The 11,721-nt window shown below is 31.5% G+C and overlaps 1 protein-coding gene across 1 annotated transcript in view; it reads left to right on the top strand.

The window, feature by feature from the left end:
- LOC106692734 (retinaldehyde-binding protein 1) overlaps positions 1-11,721 on the top strand; it is a 16,278-nt gene that overhangs the window by 1,540 nt on the left and 3,017 nt on the right. The window contains exons 2-4 of the mRNA XM_014438851.3: positions 4,527-4,693; positions 9,191-9,350; positions 9,431-9,591. Coding sequence (XP_014294337.1) covers positions 4,540-4,693; positions 9,191-9,350; positions 9,431-9,591 — 475 coding nt within the window. The 5' untranslated portion in view covers positions 4,527-4,539. The remainder of the gene's footprint in view (positions 1-4,526; positions 4,694-9,190; positions 9,351-9,430; positions 9,592-11,721) is intronic.

Genomic DNA, 11,721 nt, shown 5'->3' on the forward strand with positions numbered 1-11,721 from the left:
TATATATTAAATATCCCTTGCACTGAATAAACTGATAAACAATCTATTCACTTCTAGATAACACTCCGATTGTATACTATACCTACTGCAAAAGATTTCAGTTACTCACTGGCTAAAAACGCAGTAGCTGGTATTTGCTTAGTAAATATGCAGTGAGTGCTATGTGGTTACTACACTCTTACTAATCAGTGACGTGTTTTGCATTTATAATAATTAAACCAGTCGCTGTGACTAAATATGCAGCGTTTTAAAACATTAAACTCGAGATAATTGTTATATTTACTTTATTTTTAATAGTTTTAAAACAAATCCCTAGTCTTCCTGATTAAAGATTTGTATAGGAATATTACAGTATAATATGCCCTACATATTTTATTTCAGTTTCATTTCTTACCTGGATATTTTAAATAAAATAAAAACATTTCATATGTATGAAAGTACTGTTATTTCAATAATTAAAGAATCTCATACGAGTTAAAATAAAATCTTATGGTAGTGTATAAATAAAGAATTCTGACTTAATATTCTCGATCTCAGATCAAAGATTTTTAATAAAACCCTGAGATAGCAGTATGATTATTCAGTATACTTTGACATATTTTATTACGTATAAAGATGACGTGTAGTAGATTTAAATATGCATTAATTAGGGCTTATCTTGATATTAAACTATCAAAATAAATCTAATTATAGATATCGATCAAATTCTTTTATTTGTATAGAATTTTTGTCAACATTTGGCATAGATTCTTACACTTAGATCGAAATATAAAATGCCATCACCCGCCAGTCCCTAGCGGATCGATTTTTTTCGGATCTTCAGCAACAAATCTAGGGACACGACTTGGATGAAGAACCTAAAAAATGGACAGCATTCACTAAAATAAATGCTTTTAATATTTCAAATTTAAGGATAAAGCAATCAAAGAAAACCAACTTAATTATCACCAAATCCGTTCAAAAAAAGATCTCTACAATTGTAATTAAGTATTCAGTCAGTCGCTCACGAACAGTTTCCCATATCAAACTTTTCTTGTTCCGTTATGTATTATTTTCTGTATAGACGTCTATGAAATAAAAAAAAAATCTAATGTACTCCATACTCCTTAATAGAAAGAAATTTAATTTTTTCTAAAACTTTTAACTTGAATCCTTGTCAAAATATTTTTGCGATTTTCTGCTATGCCTAGCCCTAGAAGGTAGTAAATAGAAGGTGTAAATAGCAATTTTTTTTTTTTTTTTTTTTTAACAATTTGCGCGCAAATAGTGAGAAAAATAGAACAAGCATAAAGAAAAAATCATTCAAGGATTCAATAAAGAAAGTAAGAATCCGTTATGACAACTGAGGCATTTATCCAATCATCGTGAAAGGCATTGAGGTTACTGACGATTCAGTCGTCAGATGAAGGCCGATCACGGTAACCCAATTATGACGACGGATTCTTAGGGAAAACTAATTACTTAAATGAAACTCACTTCAGAACTCACCGTTTCATAAAAATTAAAATTACTCAATAGTTTAATTAATTAATTAGATTTTCTAAAGGACTCGTTTGTTGAAAATGTTTCTTTCGATCAGAATATCTTTTTTTAATAATTTATTTATTGTTATTTATAATTATACACATATAAACACATCAAGTAAATTTCCTGTAAGTTATATTATGACATGATACAAACATGTGAGGCCTTCTTCTTTTCAGACGACTAGGAGGATTATTAGGTAGTGAAGGAGAAGTCAGGTTAGAAACGAGTTGGTTTGGGTGGTTGAGAAGTTTATTATGGAAGGATTGGTATCTGGTTCTGGCCAAATCGGCATCATATGGAACATTGAGGTCCTGATGGATGATTTTATTTGTGACAAAGTAAGGAGCATTAAGGATTTTACGAAGGATTTTGGATTGTAAGGATTGGATTCGAGAGGAATTCGATGGCTTAGTGAAGCCCCATAGCTCAACTCCGTATGTACAGATAGGCCTTATAACAGTCATCTAGATCGTCTTTTGTAATGGATTGGAAGTATGGACCGTTTGTCAAGTTAATGTTGCAATAGTCGGAATCGACGAGCAGTTTCTTGTCTTTTCAGTCTTGTATGAGGGTTCCATGTCAGTCGTTTGTCCAGATTTAGTCCTAAGTAACGGATCTGTTCAACAGGAATAAGTGGGGTATTATTAAAAGATACTGTGGGGCAATACGAAGGGTAAATGTGATTTGGTGGGATTTATTGGAATCAGAAAATCTAGAGTTATGTGTTTTGGAAAACTGAATGGGCTTGCTAAGTCAAATTTACGATCAAAATTTAAAAGGGGGACTCCATTTTCCACAAATTCAGCCTACCAAGTTTCATTTCGAAATTCTCGAAATAAGTGAGAGAGGTGTCAATGGGGTTCTGAACACCTTTGTAGTCCCGTACATTACACGAAATATTTAAAGAGGAAATAATTGTTCTCATAAGCATGAAGACTCATGTGGACTATAGCCCGATTCCTTATTAAAAAAAATAATTTCAATCATGCAAGTGAATAAAGAAATTTCGTAACGAATTGCTTCTTTTATCGTGTCATATATTTTTCTTAAAATAATTGAGAAGATAAAATAATTGGAACAAGTCTTATATTCTCTATTATTAAATAATAATAATATAATGAAGAGTTTTGCAAAAAAAAAAATTTTTTTTGTTTCAAGAGGAAAGTTCACATAAAGTAACAACTTTGTCGTTATTATATAAAAGGAGCGTTTTGAGAATAAAATTTCTTATATTAATTTTGTATCTAGTCTATAAAATTACACTGAAGCACATAATAAAAAGTTTCTTTATATAAACACAAAATCACAAATATTTTTGCATTCTTCAGGCTTAGTACTTTCACAGAAAACGGCAGCTTCGGTTATCGCGAACTTTAATACCCCGAACGCTATATTGTTTGTTTAATCATTTCCTAGGTTAAATGCTTCCTGTCGCTACAATGAAAATGCAACTTGATTTTTGTTGCCCTAACTTAAATATTATTGGATATAACTAAGCCAACCCATAAGCATGGAAGACGCTTTGTGTTCTCTCAAAATAGGAAAAGGATCGTCTTTCGATGTGACAAACTACTGTACCTTTGAAATTTAAAGATTCATTGTAATGAATAATAACTTAATACGGCAAAGCACCAGTAGAGAAATAGAAACGAATGAATTCTTATAGTTTTTTGTAGTTCTGTTCCTTTAAAAAGAATTTTTATTATTATTATTAATTTTTTTAAGATAAATTAACTAAAAGTGTCACTACTTATTACCTCTGTATTGTAATAACATAATAATTTTTAAGAGAGTGCTTAGGGTGGTATGATAAGGTAACATTAAAGAAAAGGCTCATAGGCTCATTTTCTGTAATTATTCGTTTCACAATTTTTTTTTTTAAACATATTTTTATTGCATACATATAAAATGAAGAATGTCTATATTGTTTGGGATGTATTGGGTTGTAAAATAATTTTGTAGCGTTTTTAAATATTTCAATTTAAACCTCTCTGTGTTTATAAAATCATGTTTACTTGGTCAATAATGTTTACATATTCTAAAAAAGGATTAGTTAAGGTACTTTTATGCATCAGTTTCAACCGAGTTTCCGTATATTTAAGTGATATTTTGCTTGCTCAAAATGGAAGAGCAATCGTCAATTAATGATTTTTTATTTCCGAAAAGGAAAATCCGCTGCACAGACGGTTAACAAAATTTGCAGTGTGTATGGCGATGATGCCATAGGAGAAAGCACCGTCCGAAAGTGGTTTGCTCGGTTCAGAACCGGAAATGTTGACTTGGAAGACCCAAAGCGCTCGGGTTGTCCTTCAACTGTCATTATCAATATATTTCCATAGGATAATTTTGATTTTTAATTGAAGTATGGATACATTTGATATAGAATTGGTCTTTCATTTTCTAATTACTTCACAATTACAATTTTTATTTATCCAGGCAATAATAACACTTTTTTAATGACATTTATTTTCAAATCGCTATGATTCGATTTTTATTTTAAAAATTAATAATAAGGATTAACTTAACTTTCATTAGTTGACTGTAACTTACTAATTCTAAAGCCTGACTAATTTATAATATATCACCTTTGGGAAATAGGTAAATCCAGGCATGAATTATGCTCATTAAAACCACACCAAAATAAATAAATAAAAAAAAAAAATAAACCATAGAACGTAACTGTTATGAGTAGTTACATTGTTGAACGGAATCACAGAAGTACAACGGTAATATTTTATCTTTTTTCATTCCATTAGGTTTTTACCTGTTAATGCTTTCAATTAATGATTATATAATCTGAAATATATGATATATGATTTGTCATTTACTATTTAGGCCTAAACTATCAAGATTCTTTGCTCATCTTTATCACTAACCTATATACTTATGTCTTGAAACCTGTCCTAATCAATGTACACATATATGGGGCGCAGCGATTGATAAAAGAATGAATCAGTGTGATATTACCTAATTTAATTTGACATCATTTTTTTTTTCAGATAATAGAAAAAAATGGCTGATGAGAGTTACGGAAAGGAATTACCGGAAGAGGTGAATAAATTAGCCAAGGAAGATCTGCGAGAGGATGACCTCCTCAAGAAACAATCACTGGACAGGATGCGGGAATGGTTAGCCAAAAGCTCCGAAATAAAATTTTGTCGAGATGGTAATAATCTCTCCAAATCTTAATTAATTACGACAGATAACCATTATATGTATTATATTACTGAGATAACAATATGTGACATTAAGTGGTAGGTGAAATTATAAGTCAACACCAACAACTTGAAGTTTGAACAGTGCCAAATTTCAGAGCATTACTCAAACGAACTGTATAACAGAAGTGCAACCATAATATTTTATCTGTTATCATTGCATTTTGTTCTGTTATCAATTAATTAATATAAATTAATTGAATAGTATTGGTTTGATTGGAATATGAATGTAAAAAAATGCATGTGTGCTGATATTTTTAATTTTAATTATAGGAAATTTGTTGTTTTTTTTGTTTAATTAATGATAATTAAATATCTCGAATATTAAATTATTAGAAAGTTGTATCCATTCTTCCAGCACGTCCGTACTACCTCTGACCAAATATCAATTTTTATTTATACGGTAGCTAGAGGTATTTCATTTTACATTAAGCTTCTTTATCGCAGATTGGCTTGATTAGTGACGCATCTGACAAAAAAAATAGTTGTGGTTTTATTTTGAAATGGACGTGTTCCGAAGATATTGCCATAGGCAGGGGTTTCTTTCTCTATTGTGGTTCTTCTATTGATTGTGTCAATGATAGTAGGGTCATGAAAAAGTTACGGAAGTCTACGGTATAATATATAGTCTACGAATACATAAAAAAATATTTTTTTGTCAGATGTGCTACTGAAGCAGCGATATGTATATCTACTCTATTGTGTGACCAAAAGAATCCAAATTCTCTCCTTCATATGTATTTTTCCCGATCCCTCTAACACAGTGGTTCGCAACCGAATTTCTGGGATATAATTTAGGAATAGCTCATTTGATGTCAATACAATACAATTTTGAACCTTACCTCAGATATTCTTCACTTCTGCATGTGTTGTGTAGGTATTCTATCCTTTCTTAGCTTTTGCTGAAAATACGTCATTACTTTATCAGTGCACGTTGCTACAAACTAAGAACTTCAAGCTATCAAGTCAAAAATATTTGCTATCGGACACTAAGTATTCAGTTTTGTAGAGTTAGCACAAAACCTGGCTCACAAATGGTGAAGAAATATATGCAGTGAATTCAGGTAAGTCAATATCTCAGGATAAGAAGGCAAGGAGGTTAAGATGGGCAGAACTTGTGGCTTGAAGCAATCCATCAGGACACTGAATACCAGAGTAGTTGCCAAGAGAACGGGAGACCAAAAACCAGATGAATAGACAACATAGATGCGAAAGACTGCATGCAGAAACTGGAAAGACGTAGCCCAAGACAGGCGTGGAGAGCGATCAAAGATCTACAAAAAAAAAAAATAAGTATGTATTGACTCGCGAGAAAAACCTTACAATTCTTGAGGCTTTTTCACCACCTTGCAAAAATCACTTTTTTCGAGGTTTTGTTCATTATTCGCTTCCAGAGCAATTTAGACAAAATAATGTTATAACCAAGTCTAAAGAGTGTTAAATTTGCAAATTTCATACACAGTATGTCAGAAAATTCTACTGAGCAGTTGGTTTATCATTTGCAAAAATGCAAATAAAAACGCAAAAAGTTTTATATTCCAGTCGTTTTTCCTTAATAACTTTTTTCCAGTACATTTGAGTGAAAAATGCATGATAACCGATTTTGTAGAGGACTAAATATTCTACCTGATCCATAAAAAATATTTGTAATTATTTCCAAGTACGAATGCTATTGAAATAACAAATTCAGTTAAAGTAGGCTAGAAACTAAAAATATTATTCCTCAAATTAGTATTCCTGAATATGAATTCATGTTTAATCGATTAGGTCTGTATTATGTAGGTTTTATTCATGAGATTCATATAAATTCTAGGTCAATAAGGAATTTTAAAAATAATCTACGCTTTTAAAATTTCTAAATTCACCACTGACAACTATCTTGAGATCCTCTGATAAGTTTCGGTTAAGGATATGACAAATGAGCAAAGCCCATAGAGGTAATGAAGAGGGTTGCTCAAGGGTTCTGGTTGGTTGAATCGTGGTCGAAATATAAACAACAGAGAGCGTTCACACTAGCTGGGAATGTGTAATTTGCTACATTGCTAAATATGTGTGATGAAATTTAGAACTACTATAGATGTGTATCGGCAACTGCGGAACTGACACAACCGACACGAGGCGTTCCTGTAGTAGCTGTGATAATGATGATGTAAATAATCTGAGTGATAATCTAGTCACAATCTTTTTGCAGATTTTTTTTTTTTTTTTTAATATTTATTTATTGCTATTTACAACTGTACATTATAATACATTAAGTAAATCTGATCTAAGTTAAATTGGAGTGTAGAGAAACTACCCATTGGTAGCACTCTAATGACATTTTACATTAGCTGGTCTCATGACCATCTTCTTTTCAGTTGCCTCGGAGGATTGTCAGGAATGGAAGAGGATGCAAGATTAGAAACTAGGGGGTTTGAGTGGTTAGGGAGTTTATAATGGAAGGAGTGATATCTGGTTCGGGCTAGATCGGTTACATAGGGAACATTAAGGTCTTTATGTATGATTTTATTTGTGACAAAGTAAGGAGCATTGAGGATTTTATGAAGGATTTTGGACTGTAAGGATTGAATACGAGAGAAATGCAGATGTTAAATGCATAATGACAATACGTCAATGGGGTCATTAAACATGAAGACGTTCCACATTCTAAAGGAGTAAATGGAATTGTGAACAGGAATTTTGAGAACGTACATTTCCGAAACAAATATGGAGTGGTTTCTCTGGCAATAGTTTCTAACCACTAGTATAATTGCGAATAATCTAAAAGTGTGTCAGGATCCCCTCATTTGACCATCTCAAAGGAATCTAATGATTACCTGAAAAAATACTCGGATTACGACTTAGCTCCTTTTCTATTGCTACTTCTCCCATAGGAAGACATTTTAAATTCAGTCACTTGCTAAGAGACAGAGAATTAGAAAAGAGCAAAGGTGAAACAGTTTAAGGCTAGTTTCTACCTTGTGCATCGGAGCGATTGTTTTCTTGTTTTGTTCAATTTTTTAGAAATACCTGCGCACAGCAGTATCTTGGTAAAAATACTGCGCCTAATGAAAAAAATTAATTTAATTTAACGCCGTTTTGCTATTTTAGGCGTTTTGTATTGTTCAATTAAACTATCTCAAAGTCTCTTCTTCCCATTTGTCCCTGGGGGTCTTAGTGGGGCGGGTCCGGCAGGGTAGGATTGCATTTTTTTGTTATGATCTCCTCTTGTGAGATTGTGACATTTTGTACATTATTATAATGATAATGTAAATTTATTTGACCACAGAAACTGTATTAATTTTATTAATGTATTCAAAATTATTATTAAAAAACGGGTTAAATTAAAGCAGGGGATAGGTATGGTGTTCCAGGCCTCAAAGTTTTTTCTCTTTGATGGTACGTTTCTCCAGATGCCAAAATATTGATGTAAACAATTGAAAAAGATTATATTTGCTCTATCTCTTTCAAGCCAGAATGTTATCTCTACTTGGCTAATTTTGGCTTCTTGTGAAATATTTTTTTTTTTTTTTTTAATAATTTATTTATTGATATTTACAACTGTATACACATATATACAACAAGTAAATTTGCTGTAGGTGACATAGTAACATGATAAAAACATGTGGAGAATCTACCCACTGATAGAACTCCAATAACATTTCTAGAGAGGAAGATCGCGAGGCCATCTTGTTTTCAGACGACTAGGAGGATTATTAGGTAATGAAGGAGAAGCCAGGTTAGAAACAAGTGGATTTGGGTGGTTGAGAAGTTTATTATGGAAGGAACGGTATCTGGTTCTGGCCAAATCGGCAACATATGGAATATTGAGGTCCTGATGGATGACTTGATTTGTGACAAAGTAAGGAGCATTAAGAATTTTACGAAGGACTTTGGACTGTAAGGATTGGATTCTGGAGCTTGTGAAATATAAGTTTTATTTTTCATGCTTCTATTTTAAAACTGGTGAAAAGCCTTTTAATGTCTTCTAGACGATTTTTTCGAGAATCATTGTCAATGAAGGTATTATTTTCTTTTTTCTCATATATGAATATACAGATAAACCCACAACACATATGTGAATATGGGTTTTTGTGTCTTGTGAAAACATTGCTTTTCCTTTCCACATAGGCAGTACGTGGGAAGTGAAAAGTAGAAACCTTTAGATAAATAAAAATGAATTTAAAAAAAAAAGTATTTATTAGCCAAAGCCGTATCTAATTTAATATGTGTTGTGTTAAACTGGTATATTAAATAATTAAACATCTTTCAACCATGAACAACTGGAGAATCTTTCGTTACCTACGCATGCTATTCCCACCTAACTTTTCACGATTCATAAATCTCAATTTTTATTCAATTTATGCATTTTTTATGGCTATTTCTCAAATAAGAGTATTATAAATATTGTATGCAACTAACACATATAATGTTCTGTAAATTCGTATTTCATTGTTGTTATATTACAGATGCTCCATTCTTGTTGCGTTTTCTTCGCAGTCGCAAGTACAGCATACCCCAAGCTCAAGAAATGCTAGAAAGATATCTCGCCATCCGTCAACTTTATGGAGAATGGTTTCGTCAATTAGATCCCACAGATCCCAAGATGTCGGCACTCATAGATTCTGGGTATATCATATTTTTGTATTTTTTATAAAATGTGCTTATATCTCCTTCTACAATATATCTAAACATCCTCTTCCTACTAGATATTGCTTCCCGTTGATTGAAAAAGACGAGTTTGGCCGCAGAGTAATATTTACGGCTATAGGAAACTTCAAGGCGACAGAGTTTACCGCTGCGGACATGGTGAGATACCATGCAATGGTAATAGAGAGTCTCTTGGATGAGGAAGAGTCACAAGTAACTGGTAAAGGATTCATTATTTATTGACGAATTGGTGTGGGTGTGCATGTGTACACGGTAATCCGTAAGTAATGGACAATATTTAAAAAGGTGATAGAAGATCTCAAGAACAAACAAAAACTTCTCATGAACTCTTGTATAATTCCATCTAGAAAAGCAAGAAATTTTTTATTTGTCTGTTTTATTGTGTTTTTGTTTTATCAAGTCACGTTTTTTTGTTTAATAGCAAACAGTGACTAACACACTAATGATAATTTATTTATTTGTTTATGGGGCAACCCCCGTACAAATAGAGTTAGTCTGTGTAATACATGAAACAGATCAATTGTAGTAATTTAAAAAAAAATATGAGTTAAAGATCGTTTATATAAACTAATAACAAACAATATAACCAAGCTGGGCTATCCACATCCGTTAGAATAAAACAGCAAAACAAAAACTGGTGGGTTTTATATATTATTCATATTTTTTTTTTTACATCAGCCGTACACAGGAATACAGCTTTACCACTATTAGACAAACTTCCTCGTTCAACAAACTTTAAGTGAGCACCAATTAAGTGAAATCTTTTACGAAATAAGCTTTAATTTTCCTCCAAATTTCTAAAACAATTATGCGAAGTGAAATTCAATTTTTCATCAAAACAAATTACAAATGAATACAAATTTAGATTAACTGATGAAGAACGCATTTTGAAAAAAAAAAAAAAGAACAAATGAAAATGGGGTGAAGGAAAGGAAATTAAAAAAAAAATAATAGTCGAAAACTTATTGAACATTATTTTTGATAAAGTAATTAACTCATTACTGAAACAGCTTCCTGGAAAGTTGAGTGTTTAGTTCCTTCGGTTGTTAATAAGTCTTGTTACAAGACGACTTTCTTCTTACGTAACAATAATTTCAGATGGAATCTTCCAGTGTCACGCAAAGATTAATATAATATAATTGTCATGTAATATAATTTAGTACATAAATGTATCAATCCTAATACAACAATATGAAAATCGCCATTGAGTATTACAATGTTACCGGCAAATGGTACATCGGAGTCGTATGTATCTCGGAATGTAAGATCTATTGCGTTTCGTATCATAGAGGCTTCATGGCAAATTATAATATCAGTATTCTGTAATAGTACAATTAAACGAATAATTATATTATTTGTAAAATCACAGTGTTCATGTTCATATCATTAACAGCAATATTAAGTATTTTAATTGTTTGAGTAAATTTTTAAATTTCATTATTTTTTTCACTGAGTATTTTATGTGTTATGCCCACATTAAATGTAATTTCACATATTGTTCATAAATTAAAAATACAGTAATCAGAACTTCAAATCGTGTACTTCATTATTTTGTAAAACTAGAGGCGAATGCCAGCGTATTCTGCAATAAACCTTAACTTATATAATATCGATTTAAAGCTTGTTAAACAAAGAAATTATTCTGATAGCAAGGAATGTATAGTGCTGTTGTAGGTTAATAAAACAATTTTTGATTAATTTATGATATTAGGAAAGCCAAAATTTTAAATTATTTTCGTCCTTTCAAGAACACTTAAAAAGACTTTTGAGGGGTATTCATGATATTGTGTTAAATGTAAAATGTTTTACCATGTTAAATGTTAAAGTATAGGATTGTGAGTAGTCCTATTTAAAGTCATGCTAAATTTTAAATGAATAAGAGCTCGTAGTGGATTTTTTGAGCAACTTGTTTTACAACCTCTCCTTCCAAAACTTCATGTTATTGTTTACTTCTAAGTTTTGATTAAAATAATGTATTACAACATGCCTAAATTGAGTGAAAAGTAGAATTTGTGTGAAAGTTTGGCTACTGAGTGTCTTGTTGATCTTCTAACTTGTAAGGCAGAGAATCAAGATGAGCTAATTGACAACTGTCATTACATTATTATTATCATCCATTGCTTTATTAGTTTAAAAAATATTCAAAACAATATTAACACAATCAAAACACAAACTACGAGCAAGTAACCCAACACAACAAACAAAACGGTGACGAGTTCAGCTGGTCTGTTGGGTGACGTCATTCTCCAACAGACTCTCAACCATGTTATATGTTATGTCATTTTAACATGCTAAAAGAAGGAAATATTTCTCCATTTAACAGGCTTTA

The sequence above is a fragment of the Halyomorpha halys genome, unplaced genomic scaffold (assembly GCF_000696795.3).
Source record: "Halyomorpha halys isolate HHAL.00 unplaced genomic scaffold, Hhal_1.1 Scaffold68.1, whole genome shotgun sequence".
Taxonomy (NCBI): domain Eukaryota; kingdom Metazoa; phylum Arthropoda; class Insecta; order Hemiptera; family Pentatomidae; genus Halyomorpha; species Halyomorpha halys.